At 47.4% G+C, this 27,993-nt stretch overlaps 3 protein-coding genes across 4 annotated transcripts; 1 reads left to right on the top strand and 2 right to left on the bottom strand.

Annotated features, from left to right (window-relative positions):
* The first annotated feature begins 5 nt into the window (after nucleotides 1-5).
* On the top strand, nucleotides 6-13,096 carry anapc2 (anaphase promoting complex subunit 2). Its single transcript, XM_056604996.1, has 14 exons — nucleotides 6-336; nucleotides 474-723; nucleotides 1,150-1,480; nucleotides 2,401-2,533; nucleotides 3,257-3,491; nucleotides 4,333-4,452; nucleotides 4,698-4,815; nucleotides 6,153-6,331; nucleotides 6,784-6,925; nucleotides 7,815-7,890; nucleotides 8,249-8,476; nucleotides 9,258-9,390; nucleotides 11,608-11,849; nucleotides 12,806-13,096. Exons 1-14 carry the CDS (start codon nucleotides 235-237, stop codon nucleotides 13,013-13,015), a joined length of 2,499 nt encoding a protein of 832 aa, XP_056460971.1. The 5' UTR covers nucleotides 6-234; the 3' UTR covers nucleotides 13,016-13,096.
* Nucleotides 13,097-13,149: 53 nt separating this feature from the next.
* On the bottom strand, nucleotides 13,150-19,535 carry si:dkey-16l2.16 (ras-related protein Rab-35). Of its 2 annotated transcripts, XM_056605008.1 has the most exons (7): nucleotides 19,348-19,535; nucleotides 17,626-18,469; nucleotides 17,177-17,227; nucleotides 16,819-16,942; nucleotides 16,135-16,259; nucleotides 15,238-15,362; nucleotides 13,151-14,878 (listed from the first exon to the last, which is right to left on the bottom strand). In XM_056605008.1, the coding sequence occupies exons 2-7, from the start codon at nucleotides 17,678-17,680 to the stop codon at nucleotides 14,729-14,731; spliced, it is 630 nt and encodes a 209-aa protein (XP_056460983.1). In that variant the 5' UTR covers nucleotides 17,681-18,469; nucleotides 19,348-19,535; the 3' UTR covers nucleotides 13,151-14,728. The 2 variants fall into 2 exon arrangements, with proteins under 2 accessions (XP_056460984.1, XP_056460983.1); XM_056605009.1 differs by lacking the exon at nucleotides 19,348-19,535 and having other exon boundaries at nucleotides 13,150-14,878; nucleotides 17,626-17,711.
* A 308-nt stretch (nucleotides 19,536-19,843) lies between these two features.
* Nucleotides 19,844-26,884, bottom strand: thoc6 (THO complex 6). The gene is given in 14 exon segments (XM_056604995.1): nucleotides 19,844-20,082; nucleotides 21,312-21,440; nucleotides 22,054-22,107; nucleotides 22,109-22,165; nucleotides 22,740-22,802; nucleotides 23,257-23,306; nucleotides 24,564-24,666; nucleotides 24,769-24,840; nucleotides 25,115-25,163; nucleotides 25,299-25,336; nucleotides 25,532-25,635; nucleotides 26,022-26,086; nucleotides 26,222-26,313; nucleotides 26,717-26,884. Coding segments are annotated over 14 exon segments (972 nt in total). The 5' UTR covers nucleotides 26,732-26,884; the 3' UTR covers nucleotides 19,844-20,001.
* Between the last annotated feature and the right edge of the window lie 1,109 nt (nucleotides 26,885-27,993).

The following is a 27,993-nucleotide window of genomic DNA, read 5'->3' as shown; positions in this document are numbered from 1 at the left end:
AACCCCTTCAGTGAAGAAGAAACAGCGAAAGCGCGATTACTGTAAGAAGACTGGAGTTTAAAACCATGGCGCCTACCTCTTAGGAGAATAATCCTACACATGTCTACTGTTCCCTTGGGTCTCCTCTTTAAAAACACCACGCTTAGACAAGAGGTTTGTGAGCTTACGGGACGTCCCACTCTAGTGCAAATGCTTTCCCCCTAGCATTAGCACAATAAGGTAAAGAAAGCCCAAATGGAGGAAGAACTGATGGAGTCCGACTCTGTCGAAACGTCCAGCCCAGGACCCTTCCTAGGGGGGAGTCCTGAAGCCTGGGCCACTGTGTCTGCAGCTTTGGTGAGTAGGCCTGGTCCAGCTATCATTATTGACGTGTCATCTCTGTCCTGCATGCAACATCATCATAAGAACAATGCAATACCCATCCTATCGGGGATCGATTCATTCACTTACCTCCCCCTTCCGTCCGTGCTAAGTTGGACCCAGGGTCTTCTGCGTCGGAGCAGTGTGTGTCCGAGGAGCTCGCCGTGTTGTGTACGAGTGGACTGGGCAGGCATCTAGAATCCTGGCTACTGAATAGGCTGCAGACAAGCCTGGCGACAGCGGTGGCGCCCGAGTTTTTGGCTGGACTCGAACAGCCGGAGAATGAACTGGAGGAGAGGGACAGAGCCCGGGTCCTTCTGGATGCCTTTCACACCCTGTTGGAGAAGCTGGAGCCTTTCATAGGCAAGTGTTGTTCAACTCCACTGTCGCTAGTACTGTACACATGACATGTTCTCTCCCAATAGGTTCACTAACGAAGGGCTCTTTGAGGCTACTAACTTCCTTCCAGTATAGTAATTGGAATTATAGTACTGACCTTTATTCAGATGACATGGTTATAGTCTAGTAACCAAACTAACAACTACAAACACCTTAGTCACCATCTACAACGATGAAGTCACAGCACAATAGTGGATGGTTGCGTCCGATGCAAGTACGACATGTAACCTAATAGTTCATGAAAAGATTTGTGAAGGTGAAAAAACGTTTTTTTTTCGAATTAAATTCGAAAAAAAAACGTTTAAATTCACAAAACTTTAAATTCAATTTAAATTAGGGGGGGAAAGTGAGCAGTTGAACACAGCGTTCCTCCTCTCTGTCCTCCTGCAGGGGGCCTGGAGACGCTGGGGCGCTGGCAGGAAGAGGGCCGCTGCGGGCTGTCGGGCCCCGGGGCCGAGGCCCTCCGCGACCGGGCCTTCACCATCATCAGGGCGCGGCTCCTCTTCTCGCCGCCGGCCGCCCTGCGGCGCCGCGTGCTGGAGTTCTACAGCCGCACCTTCTCGGTGCACATGAGCCGAGAGGGCCGGGGCCGGGAGGGGGGGTCCGCGGAGGACGGGGGGCCCGAGGACGGGGGCGGAGCCTGCCCCGGCTGCGTGGGCCCCGCGGGGCACTGCTGGTGCCAGGAGGCCCTGTTGCAGCTGCAGGAGCTCAGCGACATACTGTGAGTCGACGGGGGGGGGGGGGCTTTAGAGGGATAGTTAGTTATGGGTCAAAAGTTATACACTGTTTATAGCTCCATGTTGGACGGTTCCCTGTGTGTGTGTGTGTGTGTGTGTGTGTGTGTGTGTGTGTGTGTGTGTGTGTGTGTGTGTGTGTGTGTGTGTGTGTGTGTGTGTGTGTGTGTGTGTGTGTGTGTGTGTGTGTGTGTGTGTGAACTACTGTGAGATAATCATTATTCCACAATAATGATACACTGATCACACAGCTACTTACTTAAGAAGACGATATAGGATAGAAGAAATATACCAATTATATATTAAATGTGTATACAATTTAGTTGATTATAATCAGTCCGCTGAACTCTGACATTGACCAATGGGAGTTGAGTATTGAACCAAGCGGTGTAATGCTGTGTTCCTCAATCCTCGGACGCCAGACTTCCGCGTCGAAAGTCGACGGTCTCCCAGCTTTCTTGCGGCGTTTCTCGAAGGCATCTTTCGGAATTCTGAGAGTAGACGGAGAGCAGTGATGACGCTCTCAACGAAATGGCTGCGCCCGTGAAGAGAATTATTTTCTTTGTATTTGTACCACGTAGGTCATTTTAATGTCGATTTTAAATGCTCTTACACACTTCATTACATTGCTACTTTATTCCGGTCACCAATTTATAAAATGCGTGGTCTTGCTGCGCGTGCAACACAATGTAAAGTAGTGTTGTTTTGTTTTTCGGGCTGGTTTTCTAAAGAGGCGAATGTAGCTAACAGTAAACAACGACTAGCCAATTTCACGACACGATCACAAAAGACGAGACGGGAAATGACGTAAAAACTCGGAGGGCCGGCGTCCCGAGGGTTCTGGAACAGACCACCGCACTGTTGTCTGGATGCCGCGCTGACGAGAGGTGTGGTGACGGCTGTGCAGGCGCCGTCTGCAGCTGCTGGAGCAGGTGAGCAGCGAGGCAGTGACCTCCATCATGCACAAGCTGCTGGAGCAGCGCATGGAGCAGCACTGCAGGGGCGAGTACGAGCGCTCCTTCCTGGTGGACTTTGACGAGGTACCGTCCCTGAACCCCCCCCCCACACACCCTTACGCCCCCACCCTTACGACAGGGGGCCATTTCCGGCCCCCAGTCGAGGGCCGGAAATGCTTTCTTCTGTCTGATTGTGAAATAGAAGTTGGTTAGGATCTAGCTACACACGCACGCACACACACACACACACACACACACACACACACACACACACACACACACACACACACACACACACACACACACACACACACACACACACACACACACACACACACTAGTTTTCAGGACACATTTGTTTTCAGTCTTATGTCATGAGTAGAACAAAAATAACTTTTCTTTGATCCTCTATCTGCATCCCTCGGGCTTCGGTCTAAACCTGGGCGTTATTCCATTCCATGGCTTTCGCTATCATATTTGTGATCGGGGGAGATAAGGGTAACTTTCTATTTATAACCTAGTGTCAATGCCTGGCGCCTGGATCTGCTTTCCTTGTTGGTTCTGCTCTGACTGGCTGGCAACCTCTCCCAGTCCTCGCCTTACTGTACCTAGTGTGTGTGTGTGTGTGTGTGTGTGTGTGTGTGTGTGTGTGTGTGTGTGTGTGTGTGTGTGTGTGTGTGTGTGTGTGTGTGTGTGTGTGTGTGTGTGTGTGTGTGTGTGTGTGTGTGTGTGTGTGTGCGCGCGCTCATGTGTGTGTGTGTGTGTGTGTGTGTGTGTGTGTGTGTGCTCCCCTCCTCCACCCCTCAGTGGCTGGAGCTGGTCTTCGGCTGGCTAGACCGGGTGTTCGCCAGCACAGAGGAGGAGGCGGCCGCCGGGAGCCCCCAGGGGTGGACCCCCCAGGGGTGGACCCACACCTTGGGGCCCGGCGCGGCCGTCCGGGGCTCCGGCAGCATGCTGGAGCAGTGGCGGCGCCACATGCACCAGTTCTTCTGCCGGGTGTACGTCAACATGCGCATAGAGGAGCTCTTCAGCATCATCCGAGGTGAGGGGGGGGGGGGGGGGCACAGAAGGGGGGGGTCCACACAGGGGGGGTCCATGGAGGGGAAAGACACACTGATTAGAACCCACGTGTTGTTTTCACCGTGGTGGGCTCTGTGCTCTGCCCTGGACCACCGGGGAACACTCTGATAAGAAAACAACGATTTAAAATGGTGACCGGTTTGGTGATGGTGACTCTGTTTGCGATGGGATGAAGGACTGAAGGATACCTCTCTATGTGGCTGTGTGTAATTAGTAGGGCTGTCAAGCGATTAAAATATTTAATCGCGATTAATCGCATTAATGTCATGGTTAACTCGCGATTCATTTTTCTATGCTAAATATCCCTTTATTTTCTTAATTGTTCTCATTTTAATGCTCTTATCAACATGGAGAATTGCATCGGCTTGCCTTGTGCAAATGTTTTTGTATTGATAACAACATTGGCATGTACTGATCAAAATAGGAAGATACAAAAAAAGCCTATAGTGCAATTAAACGATGAACATACAAATATACTGCCTTGAACATAGCAGTCAGGCTACTGCTTCTGTGTTTTGAGCCAAAGAATTTATTTTTAATTTTTTTATTTTTTTTAAATATGAATTTGCGTTAATCGCGCGATAAAATAATTTAACGCCGTTAAAATTGGTTTGCATTAACGCCGTTAATAACGCGTTTAACTGACAGCCTTAGTAATTACGGCTGCTTTCATAGAGCACAACGCTACATTATGATTGCATTTTTTTTGTTTGTGTTTGTGGAGCTTGGGGTGACTTTCTTTCAATGGCTGTCCAAAGTGATTGCTGTCGTGGCTTCATTCTCTCATCACCATCGACCCGCAGATTTCCCGGAGTCCAAACCCGCGATAGAAGATCTGAAGTTCTGTCTGGAACGAACCAATCAGAAGCAGCAGCTGCTGACCTCGCTGAAGTCTGCGTTTGAGAGCCGCCTCCTTCACCCAGGTGATTGACTGAATAAACATCCATGATGGACAGACCCGTTAAGAAACATCAAATCATTGAAATATTAATCAAATATACATATTGACTGTTTTGCATCTAGAAGATTTTCATGGATCAATGTCACGTTGACGCATAGACATATTGTCTGTTTTGCATCTGATAGTAGTCATGGATCACTGTACTATACACGGCCATTTCTGAAAAGTATTTATATTTCTGTGTGGTCCTGTCCCCCCCGACCTCAGGGGTCCACACGTCGGACATCCTCACGGTGTACATCTCGGCCATCAAGGCCTTGAGGGACCTGGACCCGTCCATGGTGATACTGCAGGTGGCCTGTCAGCCCATCCGCAAATACCTCCGGTCAGTGCTTCACGTTGCCCGGTTCCCCATCCATCTTTAACCTAGTGAATGAATACACTGATTCTCGAACTCAAACCTGTCTCTCCATCTCAGTGTTTGTAAAGGGAGCGATGAATGGGAAATCAAATCATCACCAGAGTTTCTATTGAATCTATTCATGTTGTCATAGAAATGTAAGCCAATACACTTTACAATGTTACCGCACAGCCCCAGACGATATTTTAAGTACATTTAAATTGACATTTAGGGCATTTAGAAGAGACTTTTATCGAAAGCGACTTACAATAAGTACATTTGTCAGAAGAAGTACAATATATCGCTACAGTAAGGGTGTTCATCGAACAAAGTGCCAAGCACTTACAATCTCTAGTTAAACCCATTCCCTGAAAACAACAAAGCTAGCTAGGATAATATGCTACACAACGAAGTACTTATTTACAAGTACTTATAGCTAAATATTTTTTGTTTTGTACACAATCTGGAAGGTAAGCGACGGTCTATCGTTAGTATGATGGCAATAATTCGAATTAGTCTTTCGTCTTTTTATCGGTCATATATGTCTTACACTGTGCGTCCATTTGGGATGCTGCCCATGTGAACCACCACGCGATGCCTCAAGCCTCCCTCCCACCAGGGTCCCTCCTCTACCCTCTCCCCCCCTTTCCCCAGTAGCTTGTTATGGTGGTCAACACCGGCTTCATCGCACCAACTGGACTGACTTTCTGTCTGTCACAGACACAGTAGACCCACACACAGACATCGACTCCTACACCTCCTCTGTTTTGGATCATATCAAGGATAACATAAACGACGTCGTTCTGATTAACTTTTGCTGCACAGATATTAAACTGTAAATATATTTATACATGTTGCTCAAACTGATGTTTGAACTCTGGTTGGACCCACCTACATTTCGTTGCATTGTAACCTGTTACTGTGCAATGACAATAAAGTGAATCTAATCTAGTCTAGTTATACCATCGTGTTGTGTACGTTGTACTGTGTTCGCCCATTCAAGTGTCAGGGCACATGGGGCCTGGGCATTGTGCTCAAGGATGGTTATTAGACTGCGGACGTTGGGAATCGAACCCTGGGAATCGTACCCAGAACCTTTTTGGTTGGGAGTCAATCAACCAAATCACTAGCCTGGCTATTGCCAGACCAAGCTCCATCGTAGATTGCACGTTGGTATGGCCCTGGGGAGGCTGCTGTCATTTTCTTCAGCACAAGAGGCGTGATCAACGGGCCTAGTTCAAACCAGCTTGTTGATTGGCTCACGCAAAAACGTATCGGTGGCAGAAAGAAATGACTGGCTCTTTCCCCCCCCCCCCCTCCAGGACACGGGAGGACACGGTGAGGCAGATCGTGGCGGGGCTGACGGGGGACACGGATGGCTGCATCGACCTGGCCAACGAGCTGTCCCGGGCCGACCCCGTCACCCTGGAGATGCAGGACAGCGAGGACGAGGGCGGGGCCCTCGAGGACTGGCTGCCGGACCCCACCGACGCCGTCAAGGGTCAGTAGGGCGCCCCCTCCCCCCCCCCCCCCCCCTCGGGTACTTCCGCCATGCATCCGTCCCTGGGGGATTCAAACCAGCACCCCCTCGGACAATGCATGACGAACGATGCGTGACGAATATTTCCGCGGTTATGTCAATTGATGATACGTACGTAGGATAACTGTGAATTTGGGACGGGCATTTTGGTCTTACCGCAAATCACAGAAGACAAGTGAAAGCAGTGCCAAAATATAAATAACATGAAGACCTAAGATGAACCCATACCCCGCCAGAAGTTGGAGGTGTAACTATATAAAGAAATAATAATAAGATAAACTCCGAACACTATCCCTAACATTTCAGACTTGACATATCCCGTTAAACACGGAAAATAATGTTCAGTGTGCAAATAAATAACGATGATGACGATGACGATGATGATGGTGACTTTTGCCATCCCTCCGGGTCAGACAAGACGGGCTCCAAGCGACGCTCCTCTGACATCATCAGCCTGCTGGTCAGCATCTACGGCAGCAAGGAGATCTTCATCGACGAGTACCGCACCGTGCTGGCCCACCGCCTGCTGCACCAGCTCAACTACAACACCGCCCGGTAACACAACACCACCACCACCACCACCACCACCACCACCACGCACACCGCTAACACTAACACCACGGCCTGCTGCACCAGCTCAACTACAACACCGCCCGGTAACACAACACAACACCACAACGCACACCGCTAACACTAACACCACGGCCTGCTGCACCAGCTCAACGACAACACCGCCCGGTAACACAACACCACCACCACCACCACCACGCACACCGCTAACACTAACACCACGGCCTGCTGCACCAGCTCAACGACAACACCGCCCGGTAACACAACACCACCACCACCACCACCACGCACACCGCTAACACGAACACCACGGCCTGCTGCACCAGCTCAACTACAACACCGCCCGGTAACACAACACCACCACCACCACCACCACCACCACGCACACCGCTAACACTAACACCACGGCCTGCTGCACCAGCTCAACTACAACACCGCCCGGTAACACAACACCACCACCACCACCACCACCACGCACACCGCTAACACTAACACCACGGCCTGCTGCACCAGCTCAACTACAACACCGCCCGGTAACACAACACCACCACCACCACCACCACCACGCACACCGCTAACACTAACACCACGGCCTGCTGCACCAGCTCAACTACAACACCGCCCGGTAACACAACACCACCACCACCACCACGCACACCGCTAACACTAACACCACGGCCTGCTGCACCAGCTCAACTACAACACCGCCCGGTAACACCACACAACACCACCTGCACCCACACAACCACCAAAGACACCACTAACATCTCGGCCCCCACCACCACGTATGTAGTTGGCGGCCCCTTCTCTGGTGCTCGTGGTCTAACTTGGAGTGGGTTTCTAACTGTCCCGTGTGCTTCCTGTAACCCTGAAGGGAGATCCGTAACGTGGAGCTTCTGAAGCTGCGGTTCGGGGAGTCGCACATGCATTACTGCGAGGTGATGCTGAAGGTAAGCAGTTCCTTATGGGGGTTATAACGTCGTGTTGTGTAAGCTGTACTGTGGTGTGCTGCAGTGCCTATTATAGTGTCATGGCACATGGTGCCTGGGAACTGTGCTCAAGGATGCTCTTCAGTTATTAAGCTGTGGACGTTGGGAATCGAACCCGGAACCTGTTTTGGTTGGGAGTCAAACAGCCAAATCACTAGACGATCTGATACTCATTCCTTACTCCCCCCTCTCCTCGCTCCCCCCCTCTCCTCGCTCTCTTCCCTATCCTCTCTCCTCCCTCTCCTCTCTCTCTTCCCTCTCCTCTCTCTCTCTCTCTCCTCTCTCCTCTCCTCCCTCTCCTCCCTCTCTCCCCCCACAGGATGTGGCCGACTCCCGCAGGATCAACGCCAACATCCGGGAGGAGGAGTCGAAGGCGGGGGCGGGGCCGGGGGAGGAGCCTCCGACGCCCCCGCCCACGCCTCTGGCCCTCTCCGCCATGATCTTCTCCTCTGAGTTCTGGCCCCAGCTGAAGGAGGAGAAGCTGGAGCTGCCCCCCGCTGTCTCCCAGGCCATGGAGGCCTACACGCACCGCTACGAGAAGCTCAAGGTGCGATGGCAGCCAGAGCAGGTCCCGGATCTGTCCACTAGGGGCCGCATTTTTTTCAAATATGCCGCATCAATTGCAGATTTCCGCGCAAAATATGCGGGGCTTGCATGATTTCGTAATCCCTGCATTTTCGTTGCAAAAAAGTCATATATCTTAGCAGAAAGTTGAAAAAGGTTGCGTTTACTTCACATAAAGCAGCCATTTCCCCCTTTTGCCATGGGAACGTTATGAAGTGACGTAATTACACAACGTGAACGTCATCGAAAAGCTGCGTTTTTCGCAAGTTCCCGCATCTTTCTCGCAAGTTCCCGCAATATTTGCAAGTTCCCGCAATTTCATTGCATAAAATTGCATAAATATGACGCATATTTCATCGCATTTTTTAAGATAACGTGCCGCATAATCAAAGGTTTTTTGGCCGCAACAATCACAAAAAAATGCTGCATTTGTCTGGAGGGACTGACTAGGAGAGCAAGGCCTTAACTCTGCCAGGGTCAGGGTGTCAGTTTTTCTATTCATCTCTACTTTTCAATCACATTGTTGTCAGGTTTAGCCAGTTAGGAATATAAACTGTTCATACAAATTTCTAGAGTCCAGAACTTCTAAACTCTAGAAAGTCCTGTTTAACAAAGCAAACATTCAAATACAAACATAGAGATGAACCCCCAGACCAAAGCACCCATTTCCTTCAGACCCCTAATGAGATATGTGTGTTTCTGTGTCTGCATATTGACTGTGGTCCCTACCACCAACCTGTCTGGTCCGTGCGTCCCACCCCAAGGCCATGAGGACGCTGAGCTGGAAGCCCCACCTGGGCTCGGTCACCATGGACGTGGAGCTGGAAGACCGGGTGCTCACCGACCTCACCGTGTCGCCCATCCACGCCGCCATTATCCTGCACTTCCAGGACAAGAGTCAGTACACGCACGCACGCACGCACGCACGCACGCACGCACGCACGCACGCACGCAAAGAGACACACACTCACGCACCCCCAGACACACAGAGACACATCGTCACCCACAGTCACAAAGAGACACACAGAGACGCACACACGGACGCAAACACACACACAGTCACACAGAGACACACACACGGAAACAAACACACAAACACAGTCACAAACACACACACACAGTCACAGAGACACAGACACACACTCGAAATCCCTGTCATGGTGTTAAACTGAACTGAATGTGTCAAATCAGCCCATCACCATCTTACCATCATGTGCATCTCGCACATGTTGTCAGATATTCTTAGACTCCAGTTGATGAAGGACATACAGTCCCAGCTATCCCCACAAGAAAGGATGACCATTCTTCTTCTGTCACTCACATGTTCTGAGATCACCCTTCCAAGACACAAAGGCTGTCAGTGTTCGCATGTTGTCCATGTGGACAGTCACAGAGAAGCAGACGGGGATGGTTTGAAACCAGCATTGTACCTGAAGAGTCCTCTGGTTTAATCTCACGGCACACAGAACCTCAAGACGCTTCTGGTATCATGAAAAGACCAAAAAGGCCGACCAATATTCAATCACATCAACTATAAAATCCTGCCTGTAGCAGCTAGGCAGTCCAAAGTAGTCGTGAGGGACTGAACGTTGCAGACACTGACGCACATAGTTAAAATAATTCAGTTTCACTTCAACAAAACTGGCACCAGTGACCGAGTCTTGTATTGGCGTGCGTAAATGCGGTCAACTAAGAGTATTCACTCCTAAACTCTCTTTCACTCTCTCTATGCCAAAAAGCCAAAAGGTGAATTCAATAACACGTACTATTACCGCCTAAGCCCCGGTGAACATGCCCACCACCTAAAGACTAGGGATGTGCATTTCTGGCAAAAAATACCATTCGATATTCGCTGAGAAGTATTTGAATATTATTCGAAAATCGGTCAATCAAGAACCCCCAACGCACGCACACACGCACCTCGGATACACGCACACACAATGACACAGGGAGAGGCTTTTATGATTTGTAGGAAATCAATCTGTTATTTCAACAACATAAATTTTTTTCAATGTGGGCTTAGGCAGATAGGCCTACATGCGCCGAAAACAGATAGATATTTATTTATTTTACTGAACGCAGCCTGCATGACGGTGAACTGGACACGTCTTTAGCGTATGGAAACTATGGAACACGTCTGCCTTTCTAGTTTCTGTAGGGATAATGTATAGAACGCCGCTCATTATCAGGAAAAAAAGGCTTATTTTCGATAATCGCCGCCGACGTTCTATACATTATCCCGCTTATTATACGGCTACTTATCCAAAAAAAAAAAGAAAACTTCGCACTTTTTACAATTTATTTGTTACCAGCATTCAAAGTGTTGATCAGCAGAGATATAGTCTGCCAAAGATGTGTGTGTGTGTGTGTGTGTGTGTGTGTGTGTGTGTGTGTGTGTGTGTGTGTGGGTGTGTGGGTGGGTGGGTGGGTGGGTGGGTGTGTGTGTATCAACCCCAGCGAGGACCCTAGCGACTTCTTGCGGAGTGTTACGACAGACGGCCAAAAATCCACTTTTCTTGACAGCAGTCATTATATGCTTGGCAACGGTGAATTCTCAAAAGAAAATTCACTGCTGGAAGTTGTGAAGGCCCATGCAAGTGAACGGAGCGTTCCACAGCATTGAGAAGAGACGTGTAAAAAATAATTCATTATTTGATATTCTACGTGACTCTGACTATTCGACGATCGTTGCCCATCCCTACTAAAGACGCACGCACGCACGCACAGTCCGCACAAAAATACGTCAACATCTTTGGCAGACTATTTCTCTGCTGATCAACACTACGAATGCTTTTTGATAAGTAGCCGTATAATAAGCGGGATAATTATTATATATACACACACAGTCACAGGCGCGCAGACACACACACACACAGTCACAGGCGCGCAGACACACACACACACCACACACAGTCACACACACACACACACAGACACACAGTCACAAACAGTCACAGGCGGGCAGACACACACACACAGTCGCGCAGACACACACACACACACACTATAGAAAAGACTATAGAACCTATATCACACAGTAGACTTGCGTATGTGTCTCCCCCACTGACCTTCCTCCCGGCCCCCCTCCTCCTCCTCCTCCCCCCCCCCCGTTAGGCTCGTGGAGCCTGGAGGAGCTGAGTGCCAAGCTGGGCGTGTCCAAGGAGACGGTGCACAGGAAGCTGGCGCTGTGGCAGCAGCAGGGGGTCCTGCGCGAGGAGGCGGGGGGCCAGTACTCGGTGCTGGAGACGGGCTCGTCCCGCGAGCGGCTGGAGCGCAGCGTGCTGCTGATGGACAGCGACGAGGAGGGGGACTCCAACACCACCACGCAGCTGGAGCAGCGCGAGGAGAAGCTGCAGGTACACACACAGGCATGCGCACACACACACACAGGCACGAACACACACACACACCACCACGCAGCTGGAGCAGCGCGAGGAGAAGCTGCAGGTACACACAGGCACACACACACACACCACCACGCAGCTGGAGCAGCGCGAGGAGAAGCTGCAGGTACACACACACACACACACACACACACACACACACACACACACACACACACACACACACACACACACACACACCCCACCACGCAGCTGGAGCAGCGCGAGGAGAAGCTGCAGGTACACACACACACACACAGACACAGACACACACACACACACACACACACAGGCACGAACACACACACACACACCTCCACCCAGCTGGAGCAGCGCGAGGAGAAGCTGCAGGTACAGCACACACACACACACACACCTCCACCCAGCTGGAGCAGCGCGAGGAGAAGCTGCAGGTACACACACACACACACACACACACACACACACACACACACACACACACACACACACACACACACCCAGCTGGAGCAGCGCGAGGAGAAGCTGCAGGTACAGTACACACACACAGCTGGAGCTGCGCGAGAAGCTGCAGGTACACCCACGAGCGCGCGCGCACACTCACACATACACGCAATTTAGCTTTCGTCAGATATGGGGTGTGTGTGTGACTACTAAGTCTGTGTGTGTTAGCGATAGAGCCCGTGTGTGTGTGTGTGTGTGTGTGATAATGAAAACTGTTTAAGTTAGCGATAAGAGCGTGTGTTTTGTGTGTGTGACTCCGAAGTCTATGTGTGTGAGTTATCGCTAGAGCACACACTTGTGTGTGTGTGTGTGTGTCACGAAGTCCGTGTTTGTTTGAGTTAGCGTTAGAGCGTCCGTGTGTATACAACGTTGTGTTTAGTATTATTTCTAGTCGTTGGTTTCTCTTTAACATGTACCTCCCCCCCCTCCCCCTCGCCGCGCTGCAGCTGTTCTGGGCCTACATCCAGGCCATGCTGACCAACCTGGAGAGCATGACCCTGGACCGCATCCACTCCATGCTGCGGATGTTCGTGGCCACGGGGCCCGTCGTCACGGAGATGGACGTCAACGAGCTGGAGGCCTTCCTGCAGAGGAAGGTGCGGGAGCACCAGCTCATGGTGTCGGCGGGTGTGTACCGGCTGCCCAAGGCCAACTGAAGGGGGGGGCCTGGGTACAAACTCTACACGGCCAGGCGCCTCCGACCGGGTGCTACAGGCGGTTGAAGTGGAGCCCCCCCCCCCCCCCCCCCCCCCCCCCACCCCCCACTCGGTCAAGATTCAAAACATTTGGCCGCTCGATCTCTCTGGGTCGCGTGAGACACCTACTAGTGTGATGGACACCACAACCGACACCACTGGGAGTTTTGGATGCCAAAAATACCAAGAGAGACACGACCACAAGCTGCTCGCCATACCGGGTTTAGTCCTACTGACGGTTTCACAAGCACGAGTCTGGTCTGTATGGTTCCTCATTAAAAGAAGTTCTGTCCTGCTGCTTTCATTGTTGACGCGGGTGGCTGAAGCGGTCGGCCGTCACACCTGTTTAACACGATGGAAACTACCTGCCTGCGATATTGGCAACCCAACGGCTCAATGTAATGCGAAACATCACTCAATAATTGTATTCTGGACATATTGCAGTCACGTTTACATTTGGTTGCAATCCGCCATGCAAGTTAGATTGTTAATTTGTGAGTCTGTATCAATTAGTGAACTTTGTTTCATTAAAGTACTTGGATTTTAAACAGCTATTTTCTGATCACTTTGAATGTTATGTGTTGTAATGACCATGCTGGTTACCAGGCAACCACATGAATATTCATGATTAACCCCTCTGCCATACTAAAAATGCCCAGCATTAATTAGCCATCAAATATTGAGTGAAGCGCAAATGAACTACTTCACTTTTTGAATGTTTTACCTTTAGGCATTGAATACATTTTATTCGCCCTCTCAAGAAAGAATGATATCCCAACTCGATCCATTAAAGGAAATCCATAAAGTTCTCCTTAAAATAGTGGGACAAAACTGACTTATTTACTTTATTGCTTTAATTGGTTATTTGCTAGGCATTTTCATAAAAAAAATCATTAGATGACAACTCTAATCACATTTTGCGTCAACCGTTAAGACTAACTCTGCATCACTGACCACGTTTTACAAAGAATTAAGGCTTATAAGATGCTAAAAAACAAAAGACTATGCCCATTGGAGTGCGTCTCGTTTAGGTAAGCGTTCTGGTCACGAGAAACAAGCACACTAGTTCCCTTCCGAAGATAAAACAAGCAAACACATACTGTTAGAATACGATTATTAAAAACAAAAGTTGGCACACAGCAGTGGTTTTTCAATCGTTTCATCTGCAATTCCTCTCAGTGCAAAGTTGACACGCTGGCTCTTCCACCACTGGGTTTCCCAGGCGATCAGCGGTGAAACAATAACCGTTCCCTCTCTGGCCTTTTGAGTCTGTACTGTCCGTCACTCATCCAATAGTGTTCCGTGTTGCTTTGGCAAACTGACCCTGTATCACTGTAGTCCATCCTCCGTCAAATCCCCCAGGAACAGACTTAGCTACGGGAATCACACCGATCACAGGACAGCTCATCGCAGTCACCGTTTCCCAGACGAGTGTCCGTACCGGTCGTTACATTGGGCCTGGCCTCGTGAGCCAATCAGAAAAAGCTACTGTGAGGAGCGGACGTTTCACCAGAGGCTTGACGCCAATGTTTATCCACTCTTTAGACGGACTCGCGTTAAGGCACAACCAATCCTCTATCTCTCTCTCTCTCCATGCGAGTGCGAGCGTGTTGGTCACAGGTGGGCAGGGACAGGGAGGTGGAGGAGGAGGAGGTGGAGGTGGGGTCTGGGGCCTCAGCAGCACTTCTTGCCCCTCCTCTTGCGGTCGCGGTCGCGGTGGGCGCTGATGTCCACGCGGTCCCTCTCGCGCTCCCTCTCCCTCTCAGCCCGGTTCTGGCTCTGCTTCTTGGCTCGCAGCACCATGTGGGTGAAGGCCATGAACATCTGGAGGGGGGGGGGGGAGTAGACACAAGCACGCACAAAACACGTCAACACTTAAAAATCAAATAGCTTAAACTTAAATTAACTTAACTTCAATTGGCTTAAACTTAAATTAACTAACTTAAAAATAATAATAATAATAATGTAAATACATAATGCACATTTAGATGCAAGTTCCCTAAATCAGTTCACTTTTAACTAAGTTGACATTTGCCGTTACCGGTTTTATACTTCTGTATCGTCACTTTATTACGACAATCCTATTTATTTATTATATGGCCGCTTGCTACGCCGCCCTCGTTCCCCTCGGGGACGAGCGACGCAGAACGAGAAGGCTATGAGACACGGCTCTGGGTCCCCACCTCCTCCACGTTCATGTTCTCCTTGGCGCTGGTCTCAAACACCGGGACCCCCACCGACTCCCCGAACTGCATGGCGTCGCTGGTGTCCACTTGCTTCCGGGTGGGATCGTCGTTCTTGTTTCCCACTGAGGAGACGACAACAGACAAAACGTTACTCCTTTCTACCTCGGCACGTCTCGGGTTCCCGGTGCCAGGTTTTGTACAGGGATCGCGTTGCCAGGTCCAGCACGGTGATGTAATCCGCAATGGCCGTGTCTGTTTTGTTTCAAGGGTGTCCGTGTCGGACTTCGTGGCATCTAGAGGTGGAGTTGCAGATTGCAACCAAGTGAATACCCCCCCACCCACACCGCTGCCATTCAGACCTTGTAGGAAGCTGGTGAAACCCACAATCAACATGGGCCCTGGCATCAAAGAGCCATTTAACCTGAATGATATCTTAAACATAGTAATCTGTGCCATTTTATCACTAATACTGAAATAAATCTCCAATTTAGATTTAAAAAGGGGCAAACTCCTATGTCCTAATGTCAAAACACCTTTTTTTTTTAATCACAGTGTTTGAATTCCATCTGAAACAGTGGACTCACTAGTCACCATTTGACTCCAGTTCACGCATGAGTCAGGTTCAAGGTGCCAGTGGGTACTTTCCAAATGAGGTCATTCTTCTATGGCAGCTGATGCAAGAGCCGACAAGTGTCCACATAATAGGTTCCTTGATAGATTGATCAACTGTATTTAGGTATTTAGTCTAGCTTACAAGTAAGATAGGAGATAATGTTTTATTAATTGAGACACGTCCTCTCTAGCGTTGTTTGTCTGTGGCCCTAATCTTCTTCTGTACAAAAATACTCTCCTCGATAGATCCCATCTGTAGATGGATAGTGATGAAAGACTTGCCCAGGATCTTGGAGACGTTGTCACAGTTCTGCGTGATCTCGTTGAGCCACCGCTTGACGTTGACGAAGGACTCGGGGTTGGTGACGTCGTACACGATGATGACCCCGTGGGTGTTTCTGTAGTAGCTGTTCACAATGGGAGATCGTCAGAACCGCGGGCCGGGGAACGGCTTGAGCAAACAGCCAGAGGGTGTTTACTGTGTCAAGACATCCAGGAACAAATACAAGGACGCGCGCACACACACACGCACCTTTGAGATCAAATAAAAAGATTACAATTTGGAATCAGCAGATGCCAAACGTGTTAATTATTGTGTTATGTTTTTTTAAGCCTCATTTTTATACACAGTGAAAAGAATGCCTGATTAATGAAAAGGTATTATTAAAGAAAAAGGAATTAGTGCTTTCTGTAATAATACAATTTTCATTAATTAGGCATTTTTGGTATGTTTGTGATCCAATGTATTTGTGTAGATCAATGGCTGTCCAAGCTACTGTACAGGATATAGCGTTAAGTTGAGGGGATGCTCCTTAAACTACAGGATGTAGCCCTACGTTGAGGTGATACTCCTCAAACTACTGTACAGGATGTAGCGTTAAGTTGAGGGGATGCTCCTCAAACTACAGGATGTAGCCCTACGTTGAGGTGATACTCCTCAAACTACTGTACAGGATGCCGCCTTACGTTGACGTGATGGTGCGGAATCGTTCCTGGCCTGCCGTGTCCCAGATTTGGAGTTTGACACGCTCCCCGTCGATGTCCACCGTGCGGATCTTGAAGTCCACCCCGATAGTGGTTATGTAGCTTCCTGCAGAACCATCGGGCATGGTTAGCAAACAAGGAAGTGAAACGTTACAATGGCCCATAAAGGCTCGTAGTTAAACCAGGCTGGCTTCAATATACCTCAACTTGAATATCCAACATATCGAACCTATTCACATTTACACTGCTGCAATTCGACTACTTTCTGTTACAGCTCCATCGTTTTGCCAGTTGGACTATTCAGCGGTGGTTCATCTTGAAAGGACCGCTCGGTACTTACCAGAGAAGGAGTTGTCGGCGAAGCGGAGCAAAAGGCTGCTTTTACCTACATCTGAGGAGAGCGAGGGAGACAAGATAAACATTCAGGGTTTAGCATTTAATTAGTTAAACAAAGGTTTCAGACTGTTGTAATATAATGTAACCTGTATTTATGTATGCAAGATCAAATCCTGGTATAACAATGATTAGACAAAACATGTGTTTGACCTATAAAACTACCAATTTCAAGCACAGAACTGAATACTTGACGGTCTGAAAAGGGACATGGCTGAAATTGCATATCATTTTAACATAGATATCTTCTTGGTGTCAACCGGAAATGCATGGAAAGCAACTATTCCACGTTTGCTGAGCAAGAGGAAAACATTTAATCTCCTTAGGAGGTCATGTGCTTTTTGAACATTTCTATTCTTTCTATCAAGGGTGGAGAAAGAGAGAGAGTGGACCCACTGGAGTCTCCGATGATGAGCAGTTTGAACAGATGATTGTAGTCCTTTCCCGCCATTTTGACCGGGGCCTGGAAAGCTTCACAGTTCACTCAGAAGGCGGTCTCAGATGGCCCATACGCCAAAATGACCGTGATTCTTCTTCTTCTCCCCTCGCTCCTCACTGTCCAACACGTCCAGTTCAGAACAGCACCAGATGTCTTCGTCCACAAAGCCGATATATTCCCCAACAGAAAACCATGGACAATTTCCCCTTCAGTATTGTAATTATCGTCCTCACACCCACCACAACTATGATTTGGTCCAAACCAGCCTGGTTAGTTCACCGTTTCACACTAGTTTTGCTTTCACAGTGTGGTAAAGGAACAGGCCAGAAGCATTGTGGGTAATTCCTGTAGGCAGGTGGCTGACGATGATTTACCCTGGGAGGGGGGTGGGGGGGGTGGGGTCCATACGTCTCCTTCCCAGCCTCACTTCCACCACGTTTCAGCCAGCGGTAATATCCCAGAGTGCGTCCCTGAGTGCGTTCACAGCTGGGTCTCCCTTCGTTGAGATGGAGGTTTCTTGAGGGCAGTGGGTCTTCTTGATGGACACGTCAAAAGAGGCATGGCATGCAGCAGAGGCTAGCTCGTGCTACGGATGACAGCGGTGTAGTATTTTGTCTGTGAGCTCTGTGGGTAAACAGAGGCCCCTTATCGGATTTATATTCCCGGCCCCAGTCGAAAAGTCCAAAAGAGAAAACCACTCTCAGGTTTTATGACAGTTTCCACTTTGACCTCCTCTCCTCGGTGAACAAGGACAATCTCTTCCAAGGTTAGGTCCTTACTTTCTTGTTCAGGCCAGGTTTCCTAGAACACAATTGAGAGACATGTATGCATGTTAGATATCGATCTTCAACTGATGCAAGAGGTGACTACATAATGATGCAATGTTTTTTAACGCAGTTCTTCCCTGACCCCCGCGCACTAGAGCCACGTTCCCAAACAAAAGTTATCCTCCGGCTCCCCCACCCCGGCTCAGTGGAGCCGCACCGCCCGACATTTCTGCCCAGTCACTCTCAGCATACAGGACAGGTGGGGCAAGGCACAGACTTGTTCAATGTATCTCACCAACGACGCTACTTGTGTCAATACTTTCATGGTTTACAGTGACACAGTGGAATTAAATAAGTTAATAAAAAATAACACCAAAATAACCAAGTTAGTCAAGCGGCTCCTGCATACTGAACGGGAGTGACGGCTGCCAGCCACCGCTGTAGGGAAAACTGAAACAGGAAGCACCAGCCTGCACGACTCAAGTTATTCAACAGACTTAAGTCTCTAATGAATAGACTTAAGTCTGATGAACCTTTACATGATCGGTGGTTTGGGTCAAAACAATTCACACTTCGTTTTTACTGCAATACGACACGTTCAACCGATTTACCCCGATTAAAAATGAATTCTTAGTGATCTTCCCAACACCTGTACCGAACTCAAACGGTGTTAGTTCGCCTTGGGGATAGTTGATAAGTTGAGTTGATAAGTTGTCAATCCGTGTGGTCAAAAGTTCGGGGTTGTTAGCCTAGTTAGCTCATCGGGGTCCACTGGGCTGAGGAGGAGGCTCGTAGCCTCCCGATGGAGATACCGTCGTGGTATCGGCTAACTAGCTCTGACCACGGCCTGGCGGCGGCGTCTCCGCTCTCCGTCCTCCGGAGCTCAGGCAGCGGGGCGCAGAGTTCACTCACCCGGGGGGCTGGAGACTCGATCAACCGTGGGTCCGGCGGGTGAGGTCAATCATCACAGCGGTTGCTTCCCTACCCGGTGGTCGGTCATGCTGTTCCGGGAAAGTCCGAAGGCGTGACCTCCTCTCCAGTCGGCTTGTGTGTGTGTGTGTGTGTGTGTGTGTGACCACACCTGACGGAGCCGCGCTGTGACTCACGCAGTGTTGCCAGATTGTGCCAGATTTCCCGCCCAATCTGGCAACACTGGCTTCAGCGAGTTGCATCCATTGTTGCCAGATAGGGCGGGAAATATGGCACCAATCTGGCAACACTGGACTCACGTCTCCTCGCCCACGTCCAGGTCACGTGCTCAAGACCACGCCCTCCGTTTCCCTTGTTGCTCAACATCACCAGGGATGTTTGAACATAAGTTACCTTACTACCAAATACAAAATATTTAACTTTCTCTTTCTCTATAGCGTAAGAGCATTCAAGACACAGAGTACACGTTACAAAGTTTAGAAAATATACTTTATTTCCATTAAAAATGCATGTCAATGAAAAGTGGAAACACAAAAGCAAGAACAGAAAAGGTCTTTGTGCACGACCACAACATGAGATTAAGGATATCCCTGATTTTCCTGAGCATGATGGAATCAGGGTGTGTGATTCGGCTGTTTAGAATCGCAGAGAGAATGCTTTGTAGGATAGGTTGGTGAAAACGTCTATATGGTCACTGCTGCCTCCCACTGTCAGGACCTGAAAAATCACATAAATACATAGTAATTATATTTATATTGATAACATATGAGGAAAGAATGATAGATCAAGTTGAAAGGAATACTACAAATCCACACTTAAACGTAGCAACTACAGCCATAGATTAAAACCACACAGAACCAAATACAGTACTAGGCTGTTACTACAATAGAGGGCAGGCACTTGTGTTTTTTGCTCATCACCATTTCCTGAACACACAGCACCCTCCAAGGATCATGCCATGGTTCACAATCACACAGAATGTAAGTAGTGTGGACAGTCTGTGGTCTTTTCATCATGCTGTTGTACATTTCTCAGTCTTTTCCATCCGTTTCCCCTTTTGTTGCTTCCGAAACCCCATGAAATACAGTTTGTCGTGAAAGCTATTTATACAAATTCTTTACCTGCGATATGCAATTTTTATTATATTGCAATTCTTTCTCTATTATATTGCAATTCTAAAAGCTGCCTTTTCCTGTGTTTTGTGTGAGTGACCACCTAGATGTATGCTGGATCAGTCTACCAGCCTACCCAGTGGACTGTAAAAAATGTTTGCAAATTATCCAGCACAATCTAGGAGGACACTCCCACTTGTGGTATCTCCAAAACACAGGAAAAGACAGATTTTCTAACGGCTTGTAATGAACATAACTGCTCCCGTCGCTTTGGATAAAAGCATCTGCTAAGTAATGTAAATGTCTGCTATTAAAAAGGCCAAATCCGTCCTGCAGGACACATCACACCCCGGTCACAAAACTGTTCGAACTACTGCCGTCCAGGCAGGAGATACAGGTCCATGAAAACAAGAACAAACAGACTAACAAAACAGTTTTTATCCAACAGCCATAACCTCACTAAATGTTGCTACCAGAGCATAGTTAGTGTGTTGTGTATCACATGTGTGTAGGCACATTTATAAATGTGAATGTTTGTGTGGGTGTGCCTTATGTGTTTTTTAGTGTACTCAGTTGATTATAGTTTTTATTTATTTATTTATTTATATGTACTACCTCAATGTGATGTTTTTGCACTGAACAAGGACTGCACTTAATTTCGTTGTACTTTGCGTTACAATGACAATAAAGATATTCTATTCTATTCTATTCTATTGCATGATTTTAGAGCCATTTTCAACGCGGAGGATCCCAGTGGATTTGGGTCGGTGAGATTGATTGGCTGGCACGGGACATGGCTTATAAAAGGCTCTACGTGCTGTATCCCAGGCTCACCCTGTGCTCGGTGCTGTTGGTGTTGATGGCCAGCGTGTTGATGGAGTGAGGCGTGCAGGGGATCTGGGCCTTCACCTCGCCGCCCATCAGGCAGTGGGAGACGCACTGGCCCTCGCCCACCGTCAGGATCTGAACGAGGGGAGCATCGGCTAATTAAACCGTCACCGAATACAAACCGTCTGTCTATCACTTTTCATCCTACAAATGATACGATAAATAGGAGATACACAGTCCAAAAATAATCATCAAATAAAAAGCCTGCAAGATGATTTTTTAAGACTTTTAAGACTGTATTGACATATTTTCAGTAGATTACATTTTTATCTCACTTTACTCTACTTCTGCCACCTGTTCTTTCTGCTCTGCCATCTAAATAAAGTAGTATGTTATTAACACTCACACCAAAGAAAGTAATTATTACATTAAACTAAGTAACGTATGATATAAAAAACAAACAAAAGGAAACTCAGGTCCACAGGAATACAAATTCATGAGTCTCCATCACACCGGGGCCATAAGTCCACACATCCTCCCTGACAACCGCTCGCATTCAAAGGAGAGCAGTGCCACACAAGCACCACGCGGTGTGAATTCTAATGATGGTGGCAAACACACACACACACACACACACACACACACACACACACAACACACACACCACACACACAACACACACACACACACACACACTACACACACACACACACACACACACACACACACACACACACACGCAGCTCACCATGTCCTGGTAGAAGGTGGCTTGGCGCTGGCAGCCAGACAGAGGGAAGACGGAAGGTGGGGGACATGGAGCGGAGGTGCCACAGGGACAAGGAGGGACCCCCACCGCACAGCTGTGGTCAGAGGGTCGGAGAGGCACAACACTCGTGACTAGAGCAGCCATTTTGAATACATTATTGAATAAAAGCAGCTTGACCGGACTGAAGAGTGAGACACAGTATAGACAGGATTATGATGCCTTTTTTTTTTTCCATGACAACATATTAAAAAAGATAGTTGATGATAAACGTTAATTGAACAATAACACGCATCACTTTTGGTCTCTTTTTTAATAAAGATATTTTAGTTATAGACGGGTCAATAAGAATACTATGCTTTGAAACCAGAACATATAGTGTGATGTACAAAAGGCATGGGGGTGATTCAAGAAGCCGTTTCTTGGAACCACAATGGAGAAGTGAAATTAGTAAAAGGCAGGATGTGATACAGAACACCAATGGTGCACTTGCAGAATCTGTCCTGTCGTCAACGCAACACTAAATATCAACCTATCGGGACAACATTTAGATGGTGCACCTTACTGCCGATTTAGCAAATCAAACTGTTGATCGATCAGTCAAATAGTGAGTCATCAGACAAGTCAGGTGTCCTGGTGATTGGCGAAACTTGTCGCCGCCCGCTGCTTACCATCCAATCAGAGTCCGTGGTTAGGCAGCTGATCCACTTGCCGTGCTGGGGGCGGGCACAGGTCTACGATTCCATCCAATCAAAAATGCGAGAAGGAGAGAGTGGGGTTTTGGTATTTGGGGGTCACAGCGTAATTCGATTATATTTATAGGGGCCCCCAATCTACCACCAGGTGCGAGTGTGTAAGCCATTACAAGCCGTTTCGAAATCTGCCCTGCCCTGTTATTTTGGTGACATCACAAGTAGGAGGGTCCACCGAGACGTACGATGGATCGATAGGCGTACCAGTTGCTACAGTTCACTGGGTAGGTTTGTAATGGATAATCACACTCCTACCTGGTTGGAACATAGGGACCCTTTGAGATAGGTGATTGTGAGCATATTGACTGGCAAGATCTTCATACATATATTCAACAACCTGACAATCATAAGTGGGACCTGCAGAGGTCCCACTTATGATTGTCTGTTACAAAGTTAGCCTTATATTATGAGATAGTCTGGTAAATATATTTCTTACCTCATATTTGTAAACTTCAACACAGTGCACACACTGGCTAGTCCTTGTGTCTAAAGTGATACAAGACCATAATAGAAACAAAGTCAATGCTTTTAAGTATCGATATGTATAAACATAGCCAAAGGAACTGAATATAATATACATATAAAATAAAATATACATCTTCGTAAGATAGTCACAACCATCGCTTGCTTAGAAAAAGCCATTGTTAGTTTCAGTTGATTTGACCTTATTTTTTTATTTTTGTTACACATCACAATCTATGAGTCAATTCCTATTTTTCTGACCAATGTCAGAAGCGCTTAGGCAGGCTATGCCTGCCTAAGCGCTTTCGCTCAATATTAATTTCCCTTCAGTACTACGTCTGGGTCTGCGGTATGTTAGTGGTTTTCTCCGTCCACATTTTGTGCATCCAATCAGCGAACAGAGGGAGTGGCTGAGATCAATGACGTTAAAGTCAGCTCCCGTGAACGGACATCTTCACGCACAGTGTTGTTTGTTTACAGCCTGCGCTCAAAGTGATTCCCGGCCAAATGTTAGCGATTGGTTATGGCACATCCAGACTGTTGGCACTAGGGCAGATACCAATAGTTTTAAACTTCAACAGACACCCGCCTTCAAGTGAGTTAACGTTAGTCAATTGAGAGGGTCCAGACTCTCTCTGCAAATTAAATGAAGCACGAGAGTCTGGTAGGACCAGGCTACAAAATGTCAGTGATGACTTATATTATTACACCCACATTTCAGGCCCATGAGACAGCTGTTTCCTACCTAAAGATGACACTTTACCCCAAGTAAACCACAACTAGACCACAAGTCATAATAATAATTAGTGTTTGCAAACCTGGAACTAGACAGCCGTAAAATCAAGAGACAGCTCTGACTGGAATTGTATTCAGGGAGAACACACATGGTTTATTTTGACATGTATGACACCTGTACAAATGTCGCCATTTGGCAGTTGGCCAAATCGCATCGGGATAAGCGGCAGGTTCTACGACTTTAAGAACAACAATCGGATTTACTTCTAATGTCAAATTCAGGCCGGTTGTACTGTGGTGTGCATGGAGTTCGATTAACACCGTGTAAAGAACCTGTTATTGCTATTAACCTTCGGCCTCTGGCTGTTTTTTACACAGCCCTTAAACATCAACCCAAAAACACACGTTATTCCCCGGCTGTTTAACAACAAGCCACGACAAGCACCGCCACGGGTTATAGACAAAAGAGGATGCCAATCGCGCGGTATTTGTATAATGTGCTATCGATAAAAAAAACACCTGAACGGGCCGGCCTCCATCACTCACCCCAGATCCTCACAGCCCCGTCCTCCCCCCCAGAGAGCACCTCGGAGGCCCTCTCCCTCACGCTCAGACAGTGGATGTAGTCCGTGTGGCCCTGCAGCACCGACTAGGGACAGAGAGGGGCAAGTGTCACTCTGAGGCTCTCGACAAGGGCAGCCGGGGGCAATCGTAGAAGACGGTGTGTGTGTGTGTGCTTGACTCTCGAGACCTTAAAGGCGCCGTTCTCCAGATCCATGATATGGACGTTGTTGTCCCCACCTCCCACTGCTAAGCTGTTGTCCTAGGACAGATGAGGAGGAAGAGTGAGAGAGAGAACCCAATGCCGTCGCCGGTGCTATCCCCCAGAGCTCTACACAGAGATCAGAGCGGCAGAGTTCAATCTCTAGGTTGGGCTGATTATAAAAGGCCCACATGGTTGATTAAAAGCTTACGGAGGACTTTTACTTTCTGGACTAAGAAGTGCTTATTTTAGGAATTAGACAACATTCTGTAAACAAACTAGTAACAGCTTCAGACACGCATTGTGTGCATGCATGCGTGCGTGTTTGACTCACTGCAGGGTTGAGCGCCATGGCATTAATCTCTGGGATCTCTAGGCTTGATCTGAGGGATGGGGGAAGAGCACAAAGACACTGATTGTAGGCTGCATACCTTAAAGGCCCACACACACATTGTGCTCAAAAGAAACGAATATGTGCACAACACGCACACACACACACACACACACACACTTCTCACTTGTAATTAGGTCTCCGTGTCCATGCAGCTTTCACATTCTGGAGAAAAGGAGCCACACAAATAAAGTCAAGCCCCATTAGATTGTGTGTATGTACTTAAAAAACATGCACCTGTGCGTACTTAACAAACATGCACCTGTCCTGCACCAAATAAATAAGGTAAAGAATAAACCAATAAACTCATTGACAAAATTCATATTCTTCTCTGAATAACGGAATGCTGGAAAGAAGTACCTTCTTTATAAGCTCCGCCCAACTCCATGCGCTTATCTCTCCATTTCCAGCACTCAGGAGGTGAGAGTCAGTGGAGAGGAGGGAGAACACCGGCCCCTCGTGAGCTGGAGGAGAGAAAAGGAGGAGGAGGAGGAGGAGCGAGGAGGAGGAGAGGTGAGCGGGAAGAAGGAGATGTTGAATGACTGGTTTATCAATTTACCCACTTGGAGGTAAATTGCATATTTTCGTTTCATATTCTTTGTCTATGAATAAGAGGACTTTGACTGCTGACGGCTACAGAATATGCAATAGCACATACACTCAGAAAGCTACAATTTGATGAATGCATCGTGACAATAAAATAGATAGAAATTTGAATAGAAAACAGAATGAGGCCAAATGAAGACAATATTTTTGAGGAAGCGGATCTGGATGTGAACACATTTTAGCAGAAGTCTCCGAGACAAGATAAAGTCAACAATACTCTGAACGTTGGGAGGAATCGACCCACCTGTAAATGTTAGAATGGGTTTCTGGCTCAGCTCGTTTGCATCTGGCCCCAGGGCTGCGGAGAGACTGCAAAGAGGTGGCATTCAAAGATGGTTAAGGAATTATCTCACACCCCTTGACTCTATGTCATATTCCTAAAGCAGCATGACCACGTAAACATGCATCAGATCCGTTATTTGAGGACACTTTCTTTTCTCTCACCTGAAAAGTGCTATCTCCCCATAGTTATTACCAGCGGCCAAGAATTTACCACAAGGAGAGAAGCTCTGGGAGAAGACAGACATGTGGAGCAGCTGGAAGACAGAGGCATCAATGTGTGAGAGTGTATTTAGGTTTCAGCGACACTTAACGTGCATGTGTTAGCCAGACACACAATCCTTTGGGTCATTATTACAATAATTATAGTGTAATTGCCATAATTATTATTAGGCATGCATAACAATCTTAATCTATACACATGATGCATCAATATTGGACGGGCAGTTTCTACACATCTTGCCAAAGTGTAAACACATTTTTCACACACCTCAAAGCAATGAATTAGATATTTTATAAAGATATACAAATCAGGATTAAACTCTGCACAACAAATGCATCTCGCAGACACCGCATCTACTTTTAATACAATGCAGTCCGCCGTCCAGACACGAGCAAAGCTTAGATCGGCTATAGCTTCTTCTTTAACCCAACAATTACCTCGATCAAACCCATGACGTCCTAGAGGTTCAAAAGCGGTTCCTTTATTATGAAATTAAGTATATCGAAAAGGGTTCAGACATAAATGAGCGAGGGAAAAAGCTTTGTATTTGCGGCGCCTAGTTCTGACGTCACGCACGCTCTGAGGATTCTGGGACATGAAGTTTTGACTCAGATGCGTTAGTGCCATGGACCAGGAGCGACCAGGAGGCAGTGATAGGTATAACACTCTCTCTATGGCTCTGCATGGACCTATTAAAGAAGTTAGTGCACATTAACATAAGGGGATGAGAACAGAGACTACCACGGCTTTAAATCGATTATATTCTACAGATATTTTTATTAAAGCATTGCCAATTTCTCACTTGGCTAATACTTCATAGACAAGATATATTTTATTAAAGTGGGTAAAACTGCCACTAGAGCCCATTGAGCCAGTCCATCACATTAATAAGATCGATTTTCCAAAGAAATGGTCGTTAGTTTTCACATTTCTATTTTAATTTGACTGACTATACTATTTATTATTCAAACAGTCCTGCTGTAACTTGCTAATCTTATTGCTGGCAATCCATGAATGGAAATCCCCATGATCACCTCTCTCTCATTACATAGGAATTGTAAAGTTAAACTCCATGTTTATTCATTCATACAGTAGGTTTACAATACGAGTTGACAGAAATGGTGTCAAATTTGTTGTGCGAGTTTCCCACAACCGTTAAAGCTGACTTAAATAAGAAGGAAAACAAACACATCTAAAATGTACAACTGCTTTTTATTATCATGATTCATTTTCACAAAGAAACCACGTGGGGCAGTTTCATAATCACATTACATAGAAACAGCATTTCTGCTCATCGATATTAACCAAAACACAGACAGCTCATATCTACATTTAGAACAATGCAACTGACGGATACAGTACAAGAACAGATGGAAAGCCAGGGGATCATTCCGTCATGAGTTACCGTTTTCATTACTGTGTATTTATATAAAGTGTTTGTGTCTTTGCGTTTGTGTGTGCGCGTGTTTGTCTGTATGTCTGTGTGTGTGTGCGTCTGTGAATGTGTGCGTGCCTGTCTGTGTGTGTGTGTGTATGTCTGAGATGAACCTTTGCACGAGTAAATTCTCCAGTAACCCCGCTAAATTCCAAGACTGCACCTTGCAACCGATTCTTCCTTTAGATCATAAAAGGCTTGCCGTTTAAAAAAAACAAAGAAAAGAAGGGGGAAAAAAAAAAAGCCAACCTTCTGGGTCACAGAAAATCACAAAATCAG

This window comes from Gadus chalcogrammus, chromosome 2, assembly GCF_026213295.1.
Source record: "Gadus chalcogrammus isolate NIFS_2021 chromosome 2, NIFS_Gcha_1.0, whole genome shotgun sequence".
Classification (NCBI taxonomy): Eukaryota; Metazoa; Chordata; class Actinopteri; order Gadiformes; family Gadidae; genus Gadus; species Gadus chalcogrammus.
This window is presented reverse-complemented; position numbering and strand designations above follow the sequence as displayed.

What these genes read in the sequence shown, in the direction of transcription:
- anapc2 (XM_056604996.1), top strand. Translation starts at nt 235, where the DNA reads ATGGAGGAAGAACTGATGGAGTCCGACTCTGTCGAAACGTCCAGCCCA. An exon ending in GAGCCGCCTCCTTCACCCAG is followed by an intron (nt 4,453 to 4,697) that starts GTGATTGACTGA and finishes CCCCGACCTCAG; the next exon opens with GGGTCCACACGTCGGACATC. An exon ending in ACTGCGAGGTGATGCTGAAG is followed by an intron (nt 7,891 to 8,248) that starts GTAAGCAGTTCC and finishes CTCCCCCCACAG; the next exon opens with GATGTGGCCGACTCCCGCAG.
- si:dkey-16l2.16 (XM_056605008.1), bottom strand. Translation starts at nt 17,680, where the DNA reads ATGGCGGGAAAGGACTACAATCATCTGTTCAAACTGCTCATCATCGGA. An exon ending in GCTCATCATCGGAGACTCCA is followed by an intron (nt 17,228 to 17,625) that starts GTGGGTCCACTC and finishes CGCTCTCCTCAG; the next exon opens with ATGTAGGTAAAAGCAGCCTT. An exon ending in AGAACATGAACGTGGAGGAG is followed by an intron (nt 14,879 to 15,237) that starts GTGGGGACCCAG and finishes CCCCCCCTCCAG; the next exon opens with ATGTTCATGGCCTTCACCCA.